Here is a 16,506-nt window from a genome sequence, read left to right on the forward strand (position 1 = left end):
GCGGGCGGGCTCGCTGGGAGGGAGCACCGCGATGGCGCCGCTGCTGCTGCTACTCCTGGCGCTGCTGCCCGCGGCCGCCGCCGCCTACCTGTGCTGCGGGCGGCGGCACACGGGCAGCGCGGCGGCCGTGCTGCACCGCCGCGGGCCGCGCCAGGCCGGGCCGCCGGGCCCGCCCCGGGACACCGTGAGAGCCGGGTCAGGCGGGGGGCGGCGGGCGTGGGGCGGCGGGGCCGGCGCTCACCTCTCTTCTCGCCTTCTCTCCGCAGTGGGCTCCGCGGCTGTGCGGCGCCGGGCTGCGCCTCTTCGTCCATGTGGCCAACACGGTGAGTGCGGGCCGGCGGAGGACAGGGCAGTGAAACCTGGGGTTGCTCGGGGAAAACCGGGTGAGGGGTTCGGAGCGAGCGGGGCTCGGCGGGGAGGTTGTGGCTCTCTTCGTGCTCTCGGGTTCACCCGGTCGCACAGGTGTGATGCCGCGGGCGCTGAGAGCGCCGGCCTCTAGCTGAGGGTATCCTGTGCGTCTTTGGGTGTGGGGAGCAAAGATGATACCAAACTCGAAATACAGCTGCCACCAGCTCTCCTTGGACGTCAGGAGGCTTGGGTGCCTCAGCGCTCTGAGGGGGGTTCCAGCAGGGTGCTGAAGGCAGCTGTGCCCCCTGTGCTCCCCTCGGGTGGGCTCTGGCGTGTTCGGGAGCCCGAGGGCTGATCCCGCTGTGGCAGTGGGACCGCTCCGTGTCAGGGTGCAGGGGGGAGGAAAGTGTGTGTGCCCTGGGCACTGCTCACCCCGCACCAGCTTCTGCTGAAAGCAGCTGGGTTTGGTTGCTGCTGCTGCTTGGCCTTCCTTTTGAGCAAGGTAGGCACGAAAGTTTCTTTTCAGCCGTGTCACCTGTTACAAAGCTTGGTGTTTGCCTGGGCCTGGAGTGAAAGCTTGATGGGCTGTGTTTATTTGTGAGAATACCTTGGGAGCGGCTTTCTGTCAAGATATAACAACCAGAACACCTTGTTATTCTTCGCTTTGTGGCTGCTTCTGGTGCATGGCAAAGGGCTTGTTTCCTTTTCTGACATCCTCCTTGGAAGGGGGATGTGAGATTCTCAATCTCCTACAGGATTGTGTTGTGTTAGATTAGATGTAGATTAGGAGCCGTGTGTTTTCAAAGAGGTGCTGTAATTCTTATGCAATGTGTGAGATAACATACCGCTTTGTGGGACTAGCAGTGCGAGCCCTTGCCTCAGACTTGTACTGTATTTGTACATACCACAACATATTTCTGAGTCCATTGTTGAGATATTAAGACAGGCTAGAACAAGGCTGGTCTCTTTGGAACTGCTGGTGCTGCTACACTGGGAGTCAGGGTATTGAAAGAGTATTTTCAGCTGTCTGCTACCAGAGTCTCTAAACTTCTCACGCTTTTCCAAGTTGACTCATTTTACTGCAGGAGCTGGTTGAGAGACAGGAAAGGTCCTAATAGTGCGATAAATAAAATAATAAGCTCCTACCTTATCCAATGTTTGCATAATCCGTGGAACACAAAGAAAATAATGGATGGGAGCTATATAGATGCTTCTTAACAGTGTTGCAGCTGCAGATGCAGGCTTTCTGTGTGAGTCAGGGAAAGACAAAGGCAGAAGAATCAGAATAATACTCTTTTTGTAATTACATAAATATGAGAGGTGGGGGAAAAGCATTTCAGGCCATTTTTGTGGCACAAAATACAAGTGTTTGTGCTGTTTCTTTACAGCATAGCGTTGCATGCTCTCTAGGGTGCTCCGAGCCTGCAGCAATCATGAGCGTATTCAGCATTCCTTGTCTAGTGAAGAAGTCAGGTCAAAGTTGCTGAAAACCAACATTTTTGCTTGCTTTTTTCCTAGGCTTTTGGACAGATCTGCTTACTGCCATTCTTAATGAGGTAAGAGTGGGGAGTTTTCTCCCACTGCGAGTTTCTTTTATATCTTTTTTTTATGTTTAAGGTACTTGCATTGCACACTGCTTATAGGTTATCTGAAATTATATTTTTAAGAGGAAAGCTGCTTAATTTGATTGGAGAGTGAGTAAGATTATTTCATAGATGTTTTCTGGACTATTTTTTTAACTACTGTCATTTGAGTGGGTCTCTATGAGAAGAAATTAACCTTTTTTCACACTCATGAGGTGCATAGAAACTGTATTTGCCAGCTTTTCTTTTCTGCCTTTTGTTTATGTCTCTTTGCCTTTGCTCTTTTGTTAAAGGACAAACTTTTTTTCAAAGCTGATGGATGTGCAAATATGCTGTGCTTATCACTGATAGGGTTAAAAGAATAGTAGTAGTGGGGAAGTGAGGCCAAACATAAAGTTCAGAGGTTTTGATAAGTTCTTTTTAGTGATGTTCACTATTTTAGGTCAGCGTTTCCTCTTTCTCTCACATGTGTTTTTGTTCAGAAACTGATTTCAGGTATATATTGCACTAAGAGACACTTGGGTAAGAGATTCAGGAACCCCAGGATCATGCTTTTTTCACATAGTTTGCCCATCATTCGAAGGGTCATCTGTGCAGATCCCAGGACACTGAGAACTGTGTCACCCCTGAGTTTTACTGGGGGGGTGGGCTTTTTGAGCAAGTCAAACCCAGGCAAGTGCCACTGCTGTTACACTGCAGATCATTCCTGGATATCTGTGACAGGGTTTTGATTTCCATGCTTTATGTGGTCCAGGCTATGGATTTATGCTGCAATCCCTGTTGTATTTGATTGCAAACAAATACAGGTCACGGAAAAGTCTAAAGAGGTGCTTGTTTTAACAGGATTAGTGGTTGAATGTGTATGGCTTATACTACATTCTCCTTTTATTTTCCTCCATGTTCCTGTCTTGTTTGGTCAGTGTATGAGAGGTCTAATTAAAGTGAATCAAAAACTTTCACCATTTTTTTTTCCCAGCTAGGGTTTACAGAGGCTGGCCTTATGTCAAGAGGTAGGAGGCTTTGTTAAGCAAGCAGAGTATGTGGGGGAGATTAGTTGCTTGTAACTGTTGCAACTCCCTGCTGTGAAAGCAGGCTGCTAAGACAAAATGTTCTTGGGTAAGGTTCCTTCTGAACAGTCTGAAAAATTAGTTATGGTCGAGGTTGAAAACTCCAGCAGTGACTCTCTCTCATTCAGGATGAACAACTTCTCGCTTATGCGTTCCCTTGACATTCATGAAGATCCCACGTTCATCCCGGAGGTTGCTGCGGGGGTTACAGAAGACAAGTCTGAGGCTAAAAGCACTTCAGATGTTATCAAGCAGCTGACAGATGCAAGGTCAGTATGTGATGTGTGAGAGAAGTGGAAGAACACACGTGCTGGCACTGTTACATTCGTGGGGAACTGTCATTGTCAGCAATTTAGATTGAATTCTTGTTTCCATGCCCAGCCACTTCACAAAAGGAATGGTGCTGTCAGTCATCCTGCCTTTTGTAACTCATAAATCACCAGTAATTATGAGCAACATGAAAAGGAAAAGCTTAAGGGAGTCTGCCTATTGGGGAGAGACCAAATTCTGCCCTTTCCAGGGCTCTGGTTGCACTATTAAAGCAGATACTTTTAGTGTTTGGCTGGTCAGTGCATAGGTCCCTCTAAGTAAGTTTGCAGGAGTGCTGTTTTCTGTCTGCAGGGAATCTCAAAAAGAACACCAGGTTTACTTGGAGGAGAGGAGGAACACAGGTTTTAAAGAAAATGATGTGCAAGCAATTGGCTTTGTTAGTGATGAGAAGTGGTCCATTGCTTATGTGCTAGAGCCATTGACTTGGTGTTGAAGGAGTTTGCTGATGTGATCCTTGTGTGTGCTGCACGGTGCCTTTTCCCATTCCTGCACCATGCACCAGATGTGCTGCTGGCTGTCTCTGGATCGAAGTTTTGACAGAGGTCCTGGGAGTAGGTTCACAAGTATATTCCAGCTAGGCTATAATGTTGCAGTGGTGAGTAGTGAATGTAAATCTGGAATACGTTTTGGACAGTTTAATGACTGCTGTATTTCAGTCGGAATATGAAGAAACTAGAACATACTGGCAAAACTGATCCATCCCTTATTTTTGTGGCATCCGTAGTGTACCTGTTGCCTGGCTTGTGTGGAAGGAGTCTGACAGAGTGAGATGCAATGCAGGGGCTGGCAATCCACATGGTTTGCTGTGAGTGAGTGATGCCCAAACCTGCATTGGACGGTGATGCTGAAATCTGCAGGTCTAAACAAAGCCGCCTTTGGTCGCTCACAGTTGCCCCCTTTAATCCTTTTTTTTTTTTTTTTCCAGGTCTAATTCTGCTAGCAATGGATTTAGCTTCAAAGGGATCAAAGACTATCTGGAATGCTACCAGTAGGTGAAACTATGGTCTGGAAACAACCTCTGTCCCGCATGTTCCCCTGCTGTGGGCTGCTTCTGTTCACAGGCTCTCAGGCATTTCTTTGTTAGCATTGTCCTTGAGGTGCCACTGTTTATCATCACTTCCTACTGTTCTTTCCCTTTAGTAGAATAACAAAGGAAAGTCAGCTGGGAGAGCTGGCACAACTTTACAAGTCCTGAAAGAATATTTAAATGCCATTTTCTTTGGCTTATTGTCAGTCTTCTCTGAGAAAGATTTCTACATATCTTGTTTGCTCAAACACATGAGCGAGAAATAGATGAAGGTTGATCTGGGTTATGCAAGTTGTGCATACTGTGGGTCTCTGACAAATCCCTTGGTTCCCCAGCTCCTTGTGTTTCTCTGAGCATGACACCTGCTTTCACCCAGTAAATGTGTCCAGCTTGGAAAGAGCTGAAAACACATCCCTGACTCTGGGGTTCCATGAGCTGTTGGCTGCCAGGTAATCCTAGTTGCCTCTGGGACCTGTGCCAGGTGTGGAGCCCTCGGATAAATATTCTTGCACTCCTGGAACTTGTTCCCCAAGGGCCACCTCTGCCTGCAGGCTGTGGCCTTGGAGCCAAGGGCTGACACTGCAGTCTGGTGTTACAGTCACATTGTGGCCTCAAGGCTTTTGTGTCAGCCAGAGATGGTGTGTTTGTGGTGTAACACAGCCTTTGCCAGGAGGGAGGGAAGGTTTATTAAAGGTGAGTTATGACAGTACTGCTGGGAGCCCCTTCTCTGTAATGGGAGGCCTGCATAAAGTGGTCTGGCCTCTTGGTCTTAGCTCATGATACTGTGAGTTTCATAGATTCCAAGCTTTCAGGAGCTTGGAAAGCTCAGTAAAGCTGTCAGCTGTTTGTCCCTGTTTATCTGTCTGGTGGTTCAGGAATACCTGGGTAACTCTCCTAGCTTTTGCCCCTACTCTAAGGACCATTCTGTGTAGGCAAATTTTCCCCTTAAGGAAAAGAATTTCCTGTTTTGATGGTGTCAGCTGTGTTCCGGTCATCACCACACAGATTCTTACCTAATTCTTGCTTAAAGCTGTGGCAGCTGCCATCTTGCTGCATGGGAGACAAACCTTGTGTGTGGATGTGGTGAGGGAAGGTCTTGTAACAAATGCCCAACTTTTCCTGTCCTGTAGGAGTGGGAAGCTGACGCCATCCCAAGTAGCCAAGAACATCATTGCCATGTTGGAGGACTGCGACAAATCCACACCCCCACTCAGAGCCATAGTGCAATGGGACCGGGAGCAAATAATGCTGGTAATGTCTGCCTCTGGTAGGAAAGGGGCCTCTGCCACCCCAAGGGCAGTAGCATCCATTAGAAGGGGCAATATGCACAGAAAAATAAGTACATTTTTCCTTCCTCTGTGTTTAGAGGTCTACAAACAAGTTTGCTTTCCTTCCTGCAAAGAGAGGTAGCGTTAAAGCAATCTGTTTCCTGCTGGATGACTGTTTATAATGGGACTTCTGTGCTTATGTGGCATCCATTAGCATAGATGGTTCCAAGTTGTAGTTTCTCACCAGCATATGGTGGAAGAAGAAGGAAACTTTGATAGACTGGCCAAGAAAGCCATTTTTGATATCCATTCCAATACTGGTGATGACCTTCAGCTCAGCTAAATATATATAACATATGCTTTATGCTTTTTTTTTCCCTCTGTGCAGATGGCTGAGGCCTCCACTACTCGTTACAGGAATAAATGTACCCTGTCTTGTCTGGATGGCATCCCAGTGTGTCTGAAAGAAGAATTCAAAGTGGTGAGTTTCCTTGTCTAGCTGCCAGTTCCTGCTGCAGGTGGTTCACCTGGGCAGCTCACTGTGACAAGGTTTTCAGACCGACTCCTCAGCAAAAGCCTGGGAATATGTAATAAGGGGTTGTACGTGGGTTTGCAGTGAGTAGGATTAACAAGTTTTGCAAGGTGAAGACAGAGCTTGCAGCAGACGTGTTCCATATCTTGTAGTGATCTCTTTAATCCACGAGGAGTAGAGGGTGGGTGTGGGAAACAGTCTCATATGAGATGAAATGAGAATGTATAACAAGATCTGTATAGTGGGTGTAACTGTGTGTATTTCTCAGGCACTGACTCTGCTCCACTGGCAAAGCATCCCTGTCTCCTTACCTTGAAGTACATGTGTCAGAAATACGCAAGTTACTTTGAAAATCCCTACTGACAAAGATTTTTACCTGTGGCCTAACAACAGTTAGCAGTAAATACTCCTGGCAGTGCCATCAGGCTGTTGTAGGCTCTGCAGAGATCTACCCCTGTGGTGGGAGTCCTGTTTATGTACAGATTCTTCTATTGCCACCTCGAACTAAAGAGTACTTAGCATACCCTAAAATAAGTCCATCTGGTATTTTGGCATTCGACTTATCTTGGTGCCCGGCTTCAAAGCGTGCAGATCTGAAATGTTGTAGCTCTGTCCACAGAAAGATGGAACACAGAGCTGTGTGCTGTGGGGCCAAGGTGATGGTTCTGCAGCCTCTGGGCACGGCAGTTGCATTGCTGCAGGGAGGCAGGCTTTGACCATCTACATGTTTCTGCTCTTCTGTATGATGGTGTGAAAAGGACTTCTCTGCATGGGAGAAGGACCAAATATTGAAAGGTTAAGTGTCCCTCCTAACAGAGACCAACACAGAACAAATTGAAGAGTGATGTTCCCTAGCCCTTACTTACTTCCATGGGTCCTAATGTCTGGGATCTGTTGTGATGTTGAAGTGTGCATGTGCACCTTGCCAGGGTTTTAGAATGAATAATTAGGTGTCTTCTTGCCAAGGTACCTTACCATCACCGAGTAGGAACAGTGTATCTTGGGACACAGCCAGAAACAGAAGATGCTACTGTGGCCAAGAAGCTACGAGAGGCTGGAGCTATCATTATTGGGGTCTCAAACATGCATGAACTAGGGACTGGAACAACTGGATGCAACCCGAATAGGTAAAAATCGCTTTCCTCTCTCTTACCCCCATCTAGAAATACTGTCCAGAACTCACAGGAAAGGGTACAAAAATAAGGGCAAGCATGTGAGAAAAAAAAAATGGAAGCATGACAGAGCCCTGGGGGTATGGAAACCCATCACTGTAGATTTGAGGGTTAGAGTAGCTGTGGAAGCCTGAAGGCTCCTGAAACCAAAGGGAGGAGAGGCTCTGAGTGTTGTCTGCTGAGTAAGGAACTTGGTTTGTCAGGCCTTACAGGCCTCGAGGTGTGAATGTTTATAGGATGAGTGGTAGACAAAAGCTGTGACAGAAATCAAATAAATAGCCATGTAATGTTCAACCTCAGTGATGGTTGAAGGCCTAGAACAGTGAGAAAAAGTACAACCATCTCAGGAGAACATCGTGGTTTTACTTCCTAGCTAAAACAGGTTCACTGCTCAGTTCCAGAGCAGTGGTGCTCACGGCCTTGATGAGCCTTGTGTAGAGAGAACCACGCTTGGTGCATGTGCAGCTGGGTGGAACTAGGGCTCCCCCTCGGTGCAACAGCGTGCCAGCATTTCCTCACCGTGGGAGGTGGGATGGACACCCAGCGGTTTGGCAGGGCTCTGCTGGCTGGGGCTGTGGTCAGCCTGGAGGCTGGGGATAAAGGGCAGAGCTGACTTGCTTGTCTGTAAGGATTGCTGGCCACCAACTGCTCCACCTTTCGGAATTGCATAATGCACTGTGGCGGGCATGGTGCCATTGCAAACAGAAGAGCTGAAGTGGCATCTTTTCCCTTGCTTTGGGCCTGTCTCTTTTGGATAGGCTGCTTACACTCACAGGAGATTGGACTCTGAGGCAGAAGTCTTACTTGCATCCTGTTTTCTAGGGACATGGCACTTCTGATGTTAAATGGCATCTCCTTACCAAGAGATCAGAATCCCTGAGCTGTGTTTCTGGATCTTTTCCTGGCCTGTAGTGCACAGAGTCCTTCCTAAGAAAAGATTCAACAATCTTTGTTTGCTTCAGGTACCACAAGATCCCCAGGAATCCTTACAATCCTAACCACTTCACAGGTGGGAGCTCCAGTGGGTCAGCAGCAGCTGTAGCAGCAGGTAGGTGGTCCTAAATGGAGTTGGTGGGAGGAAGGTCCTGAGCCAGAGTACCTCAGGCATTTAGGTTTTTTTGGGGGGGGGGGGGGGGGGGGGGGGGGTTGGGTTTAGAAGCTGGAGGGAACTTCTAGCAAAACAGAGAGCTCTGTGTGCTGCCTTGGATGCAGCTGCTGGTAGAATGGACAGGGCAACATGATGTGTCTCTGATCACAGGCCAACATGTGGGTTTTTTTAGGTCTCTGCCCCGTGGCTATTGGCACAGATGGAGGAGGCTCTGTGAGGATTCCTGCTTCGTTCTGTGGTGTGGTGGGGCTGAAAGGTAGAGCCCTTTAATCTTGGAGGGGTGTGTGTTCATTTTGTTTGCTGTTTCAGATAGAATGCCACAAACAAGTCAGGCACTTGTTTATTAATTCCTGTGAAGTAAAATTTGACCAGAGGAACTCTGAAATATAATACCCCGAGAATCATGTGGGTTAGACTGGCAGCATGGAAGTATTCTCTACTGTCTGTTGAACAGATGTTCAAAAAACCTAACTTAACTTACATTAAATGCTAAACAAAATATGCGTGCTGCTTTTCCTTTCTACCCTTTTCCTTCTACCTTTCATCTGAGACCAGATACTCAGCCATTACTCTCTTTCCATCCTTCACATGTGGTCAACTTGACAAATCTTGTTTCATCTGAGGAAGATAGTGATGATGACAAAATGTAACTGGCCAGAAAGGTGATATGAGTACTTGCAGAAGACAGCTGGTGTTAGGCATGAAGTCTCACTGGTGAAGTGGGTGAGACCTCCCATGCGGTGCTGTCTCCTGCGGTTGATACTCTGCTCCTGCCTCTCCATCCTCCACACCATAAATGCTGCTTTTGCATATTTAAATACAAATATTCCAAAATGTCCCTGCACATATTTCCCTTCAACTAAATAATTTCTTAGGGGTGAAACCAATTGCACTATTCATTGAATGCATGTGTTTCACTGATGAGACAGACAGTGGTCAGCAGAACAGAGTACTGAAGGATGAGAGACTGGGCTCTGAAACAGCAGACATAAAAGTGACTGGCAGGGGTTTGTTGTTTACCGTGGGTGCACCAGAGCATGTAGATGGCTCTTCCCAGCAACTGCTGATACCCAGCTAAGTCCCAGTTCTTGTTCTCCAGGTACATTTGGGCGCATCAGTTGTCATGGCAGCTTGCCACTCTCCTACTCCACAGTCAGCGTAGGTAAGAGGACTTGTGCTCCACTTCAGGGACCTCTCACAGGGGAGGCAACCTGTGCCTAGAAAAGATGTGGGGGGGAAGGTACTATTTACCTCTTACCACTTTTTATAACTGGTCTCTTTTACAGGCCCTATCTGTACGTCAGTGGCAGATGCAGCCATTGTTTACAGTATCCTTGCTGAGCCAGATCTGCTCTATCCATATGGTAGGTGAGCCCTCTCCCTCCCTGAGCCCAGATGCTCTGCCTTCCTAGAGGCATCCTAGAATAAAAGCAGGAACTCTTCTTTGTTCCCTGCAGGACTCAAACAGCCCAAAGCAACCCTATCTGATATGTGTGCTCCTGACCTGAAAGGCTTAAAACTGGGAGTGGACTGGACATTTTTTAAGGTACCTGGTTTATCTCTATCTTTCTGCTGCTTTGCAAAATAAGATTTTAAAGGAGCCCAGTGCACTCATTGTTGTCTTGCCTGTCATCATTAGAGCTTCTTATATTTAGTCTTATTGTTGGAAGATAATACAGCCTGTGTGAAAACATCAATGAGGAGGTATATTTTTTAAGGCAGCCTTTTGAGTAAGAGTCTGTTGAAGGCATTAGGAAAGGTAATGACTACTGCTGATTCTATTGGAAACAATGCTTCTGAACTGATTACAAAAGGCAGTTAGTTTAAAATCAAATGAGGAAAAGGAATGTATCCACTTGGTGACAGTGCTGTAGCTGCCGAGTGTTATTTCATTATTCCAGTGTAGAAACGGGGCTTGCAAGCTAGTACTGCTTGAAAATTGTAATGCAGCCCCACAAATGTGCTCAGGATTTCTTCCTGGAGCTAAAAAAAAGACTCTTATTGGCTCTGCCACAGTGCAGAGGAGGAATATTCTCTCCTCTGGAGAAGGTGACCTTTCCTTTTCATTAGGGGTGTGACCTGCAAGCTGTTTTCTTGCAGCATGTGACCTAAGGCAGTCCTGCAGGACTGTGTTTCACTGCTGTTAGGGACAGGAACAAGGAGAGCACCATGAGGACTGAAGTCCTGGTGAGTGTGCTCACCAAGAGGAGGAGAGCAGTTACTAAAGTCTGCTTGGTTCTTTCTTCTTATTCTTTAGGCATGTGATGCTGAAGTTCTGTCTGCCTGTGAGAAAGGTAAAGACAAAAAGTCTGTAAGTCTTTTATTGTGCCTGATGTTATGGTGTCACTTGGTGCTCCTCTTATGTATGCATTAAATAGGTCCTGCCTGAAGCCCTTACAGGCAGTTGCTTAAAAGGGTCTGGCTGGATAAACAGCAGGAGCTTTGTATTGGGGAAGCCCCCCTGACTGCTGAGGGTTAAAAAGCTCAGCAGTTGCAGGCTTGTCAGATTACAATGGAAGAATGCAGTCCAGTGTGCTCAGCCTCTGTGTGTATAAAGACAGATCTGTGCGTGGTAATGCTTACTCTGCAAGCTTTAATGGTAGAAGACTTTTAAGGCAGGGCCTTATTTCACAACATAATGCTCAGTAGTAATACAGTGCTAGGTCTTTGTGATGTATCCAGTTCTCTGGTATTTCCTTGAAATCAGCTGAGTGGTGCCTTTAGGGTGCCTTTGTCAGAGTTTAGACTACGCAGAATTGACCCTGGTGAGTACTTGGGGGTGGGGGAGTATGCCTCTACAATGCCTGGTATAGTAGTTGCATTGGAGCTGGGATAGTTTACAGTATTCAGGCTTTGCCTGGATTTTCTTCACCCTCTTTATTTCCATAGACACACTTTTACATTTACAGCATTTTCTTAGGAGAGGTGGACCATAGGCAAGCTTGGGTATTTACGAAGAAGTTGGGGTCACAGAAAGAAGAGGATTCTTTTCAGACTTCTAAAGAGTCACCTTTCCCAAAGTCTTGGTGTTCAGCCTTGTTAAAGTGCATCAAGATTTAGTGGCCCTGTCTTGTTTACCTGGTCTCTTGGGTATCCCCTGGTTCCTCTATCATTATGGTTCAGAAGAGGCTTTGAATGGGAATATCATGATGCTAAATAATCACTTCATGCTGACAGAACACTGGTGAAGTGCTCAGGGAAACATTGTCAGTCCTTTTACTCTTTGGCTTAACTGGGAAGCTAGAGAGATGAGGTGAATTTGCCTGAAGTACAGCAGGTAAGTTAGGAACCTGTCTGCAAGCCCCTGCCCTGTTGGAATACTGAGATGTAGTTAGGTTAAAAGCATCTCCCTAGGAAAAGCAGCTGCAGCCGTGCATGCCACGTGGTGCACTGAAGACGCTTGCCCTGCAATGGCCTACAGGGTCTCTCACTCTGCAGGGGTTGGGGATTTGCAGCCTTTCTGTGAAGTCTGGTGAACTCAGGGATGCTGTCTGTGCTTTACCTGTCCTGTACACAGCGGTGAAGCACCTGCAGAGTTTGGGAGCCAGTGTGGTTGAAGTCTCTCTTCCAGAGATGGAGGAGGCACGAGTGGCACATGTGATCTGCATTCTCAGTGAGATGAGGGACTTCCTGCAACCTGACTTCAATAAACATTTCCATGAAATGGTAAGTAGCAGCAGGAGCAGTGTCAGTAGTTGTCCTGGCTGATACAGAACAAATGTCATGTCAGTGAGAAACCTGAGGTCCTCCTCCTTCTTCTGTGACAAACTACCTGTTGGATGATTACTGATACAGAAGAGTAGACCTGGGAAAGAGCTCCTGGGCTGTCACAGTTCAGTTTCCTGCAAGCAGAGCCTTGATCAGTGTTTTTTATTTCAGAATTTGGAAACTCGGGCTAGCCTGGCCTTGGCTTCCCAGTTCACAGCTCTGGATTATATTAAGGTAAGGAACATACTGGGGTGAGGGCTGAAGGGAGGCACCTAGTGGAACTGTAAAGGTGGGATAGGGGCTTCTCTTAGCTTCCCCATACCCATGGGAAGATGTCACCCAGCTCTAGCTGCCCTCTGCCACGAAAGCATGCTGGATGGTGGGGCACTACAGAAGATGTGCCACCTGTCCTGTATATCCTGATTCCAGATTGTGGGAATGGTGTCTTTTGCAAAGGCAGAGACGCTGATGGGCAGAGTCTGCCAACATCAGACATGAATTTTGTGCACAAAAAGGGCCCATCAGACAGTATTCTCTCTGCTTGCAGGCAAATCGACAGAGAACTCGGAGCATGAGATTTTTGCAAGAGATCTTCAGCACTGTGAACTGTATCCTTACACCAGGTATTGGCACTCTTGGCTAAAGAGTGAGTCCTCAGCAGCTGTGTGGTGCCTTTTAGGAATAGTCACTTCATTAGCTTTCCCTCCTCAATTTTAAGTATGACTTCTGTGCAAACGCTTTGCTGTGCCTTGCACCTTTAGAAGATAATGCAGCCTGTTTAGAAAGACTGCTGTGTATTTCTAGATTTATTGGTTGTATCCATGGCACTGCATCAGGTTACCCAAAGAGCCTGTGGAATCTTCATCCCTGGCAATATTCAAAAGCTATTTGGACATGGTCATGGGCACCCTGCACTAGCTGACCATTCCTGAGCCAGAAGGTTAGACAAGATGACTTCTGAGGTCCCTTTCAAGTTCAGTCATTTTGTGATTCCTCCACAGCTGTTCCTTGCACTGCCCCAAGAATTTATGAATCTGACCTCTTGACTGGGAGCAGCGATATGTCCTTCACAGTCCGGTCCATGAGGTAAGGAAAGTGCTACTTGCACTACAGAAACAAAAGTTTGGGAACAGCTGGAGAAGAAGTACCTCAGACTGTAAGGTGGGAGAGATTAATCATAGTTGCCTTTACCAAAAAGGGATGAATTTGCTGCTGGCACCAGGAATACTGATGACACCTTTTTCCCCCTAGGTTCATGCAGCTTGGTAACTTCACTGGGATTCCAGGCCTTGTGGTCCCCATTGGATATTCTATTGCTGGGCTTCCGATTAGCCTCCAGGTGAGTCTTTGTGAATGCTGGGGCACAAAATCCCGGTCTGGCTTTGTCCTGAAGCATCACAAGGGTCCTTGCTCTTCCACACAGCTCACTTGAGGAGCTGGCAGGTTCTGGAAATAAAAGCTTTAATTTGGGGGTGATTTGCCTCACTCCTGAATGGAAGAGGATCTCTTTGGGTATTTTTGAGAAAGATTTCTCTGTCTCCCTGTCTACTTGCATCAATACCCACTATTGGTCACTACTCTTTCTTCTCTTATTTCTCATTTCTGTAACTTCTTTAAATCCTTTACTCTTGAAACAGGTCTCATTTAAAGGAAAGATCTGTGTCTTGCAACTGAAAGTCACACAGTTGCCTTTATCCCAAATAGTGATGCTATACTTACTGGGGTAAAAGGGGAAAACATGTCTGTTGGGGGGGGAGGGGCAAGGGAGGGAATTGTTTCCAAGGCTTAAAGAGCATCTATACGTGATGATGCTGCTAGTTTTTTTTTATTCATTCTTCTCCTTCTGCCTCTCATCTTCTCCCAGGTCATGGCAAAATGGTGGGATGAAGCTGTTCTTCTGAGGGTCGGCCTAAAGCTAGAGCAGTTCCGTGAGCAGACCAAAAAGCCATCCATTTATTATGACATCCTCGCATGATGGAGCAACCAAGATGGGGAATAAGTCTGTTTTTTCCTAGTCTGACCTGACCAAGTATTAGAGTGAACTTGTTTTCAGTGTTCATTTGAATAAGGCTTAGTAGCAGGCCCATTTGAGGAATGGGGACAAACCACAGATCTAATCAGGCACTGAGGCTGAGCAGACATAATTTCTTCTCCCTGCTTGGTGGATGGTCCAGTTTGTACTAGGGAGACTAACTGCACTAGCTAGTTGGGTTTTTGCCAACAGGGGGAACTGCAACTATCTTCTACAATTTCTTCCCATGTAGTGGTCCTGTGTATGGGTGGAAGACAGTTGCATCTACAGGACTGCATGCAGCCAGTTCACAGAACTGTACATGGCAAGGTACAACCTCTAGACTTTAACCTCATGGAACTCCTCCTCCTCCGGGTACTGTTTCAGAAGGTGAAAGGCAGCAAATAATGCCTAGCTCCCTCAGGAGGAGGAGGAGGATCTTAACACACATGCAGTTAGGCAGTGTTTGTTTTGGCCCTGTACTCGGTCACTGGGTGCAAACCAAGAAGCCTGTAGCTATGGAAGTGTTGCTGTGCCTCCCTCCTTCGTGCTGCCAACAGTGCAGGGTCAGCCCAAGGGCTGCACAGCATCTGGGTGTGCTCACTGCCCCAGAGTTCTGCCTACCTTCAGCCTGGCATGCAAGGGGAGGAAGAGCCAGACCATGAACCCTCCTTGACTCCGACCCAAAGCCCTGGTACCGTGTTCTGGCTTTCTTCTGCACATCTCCATTTCCCAAGCTAAGCCTTGGAGAGCCTCTTTTCTCCTGCTGGTTGCTTATATATAAGCCTACTATCATCAAGGTGTCCAAATGGAAGAAACTACTGGATAATGTTCAAGGGGTGCCGAGCCAGCTATTAGAAACAGCTGAAATTTGTAGGAAATGCTTCTGAGCTACTGCAAAAATTGAATCTGGATGCAAGAAAGGTGTTGCACAAAGCCATATGCAGCAATGAGCCTGCCTCTAGATAAGAAGCCAATCTTCTCTTATCTTTAAAGTACTTCCTAAAGTAATCAAGGTAGATATGGATTACTACATCAAGCATGACATGGCTGTTAAGCCATGGTGTTGTTTTAGTGAAAGGCTCCAGACTGTAAATTCCCTAGTACCTTTGTCCTGCCAGCAACGTTAGGGCCACATGAAAGAAAAGTTTTAGGATTAACTAAACCTAAGCATTTGTGTTTATTTGGGGGTTAATGCTCAGAGGCATCTCCTGTTGCCTCCCTCATCAGGCATCCTGGACTTGTGATCAGGCTGCTGGAGCAGCTGTCCTACAGACAGCAGAGATCACTGTATTCTTACATAGCTTGGAAGGAAAGAAGAAACAGAAAGTTGCAGTTTCTCCCAAACTCAGTACAGTTTTGGGGCTTTTTTTTCCACACCCAGATACTCCTTAACCAGAGCTAGCACTTCAGTTGTCAGATGGCATCTGAATGCAAGAACATTGCATTGCTGTCCCTGCTTAATTACCTGAGTTACAACATCAACTCCTACCATCAACTGTAACCAGCATGGCACAGTTAATTATATGGTTGATACTGCTTTTTATGTTTAATTCCTCTGTGGGATACCACCACAACTGTTTTTTCACTAGTCTAGTATAGTTCAGCTTTAGGAAGAACAGTCTCAAAGCAAAGTATTTCCTCTATTATTAATGATAAGTTATTAACACTACCAACATACATTAGAATGAAATGGCTGAAATGCACTGCTTAGCAATCAGGGAGTTGGTAAGTGTTTCACAAGAATAAATTTTAGCTAGGAACATTACTGCTTGAAGGAAATAGCTGAATATTTCCTAATTCAATGGTATTACTCAAGGAATTAGAGATGAGTGTCTAAAATATTCAATTACCATCCTGTGAGATAAAGCTGTTTATTTCAAATCCCTTCCTAAATGCTACACTACCCTAAAATTATAATTTCAATATTTAGTTCATTCTCTGGGCATGGTGAGGGAGCTCAGGTTGCTAGGAGGAGAGAGGCTAAAGTAAATAGTTATTTTTTAAAAATACCTGCATCCTCCTAACAGTGGGAAGAAGAAAGAACTGAGTTTTTACTGACTGACAGTAACTCAGCCTCTCTTCTCACACACTGCTTCCTCCCTTTGCCCAAACATATCTCATCAATGCACATTTCCAGTGCAAGACTTTCCTGGTACTGAGGTCATTAAAATAAACTTTATTCATCCTGGTGAAAGGCCCCTGTGTTTCCTTTTTTGCCCCCTGGCTGTTAGTTTATCCAAATTCTACAGCAGCCCAGTTCCTAATTAACAGCAGTTCTGTGAGCAAAGCAGACACAGTGACCACACACACAATCCTGTTGCTTCACATAGATATATGTATGGGTATAGA

The 16,506-nt window shown here is 46.4% G+C and overlaps 1 protein-coding gene across 1 annotated transcript; it reads left to right on the top strand.

The window, feature by feature from the left end:
* Window positions 1-31: 31 nt before the first annotated feature.
* Window positions 32-16,331, top strand: LOC309570628 (uncharacterized protein; the record flags this gene model as incomplete). Its single annotated transcript, XM_082277598.1, has 20 exons — window positions 32-184; window positions 267-323; window positions 1,867-1,904; window positions 3,127-3,267; window positions 4,254-4,316; window positions 5,486-5,606; window positions 6,012-6,104; window positions 7,122-7,282; window positions 8,290-8,375; window positions 8,608-8,691; window positions 9,535-9,597; window positions 9,722-9,799; window positions 9,893-9,981; window positions 10,693-10,729; window positions 11,953-12,101; window positions 12,315-12,377; window positions 12,691-12,766; window positions 13,145-13,229; window positions 13,395-13,482; window positions 14,008-16,331. 20 exons carry the CDS (start codon window positions 32-34, stop codon window positions 14,116-14,118), a joined length of 1,836 nt encoding a protein of 611 aa, XP_082133724.1. The 3' UTR covers window positions 14,119-16,331.
* Between the last annotated feature and the right edge of the window lie 175 nt (window positions 16,332-16,506).

The sequence above is a fragment of the Coloeus monedula genome (assembly GCF_965178545.1).
Source record: "Coloeus monedula genome assembly, chromosome: 3".
Taxonomy (NCBI): domain Eukaryota; kingdom Metazoa; phylum Chordata; class Aves; order Passeriformes; family Corvidae; genus Coloeus; species Coloeus monedula.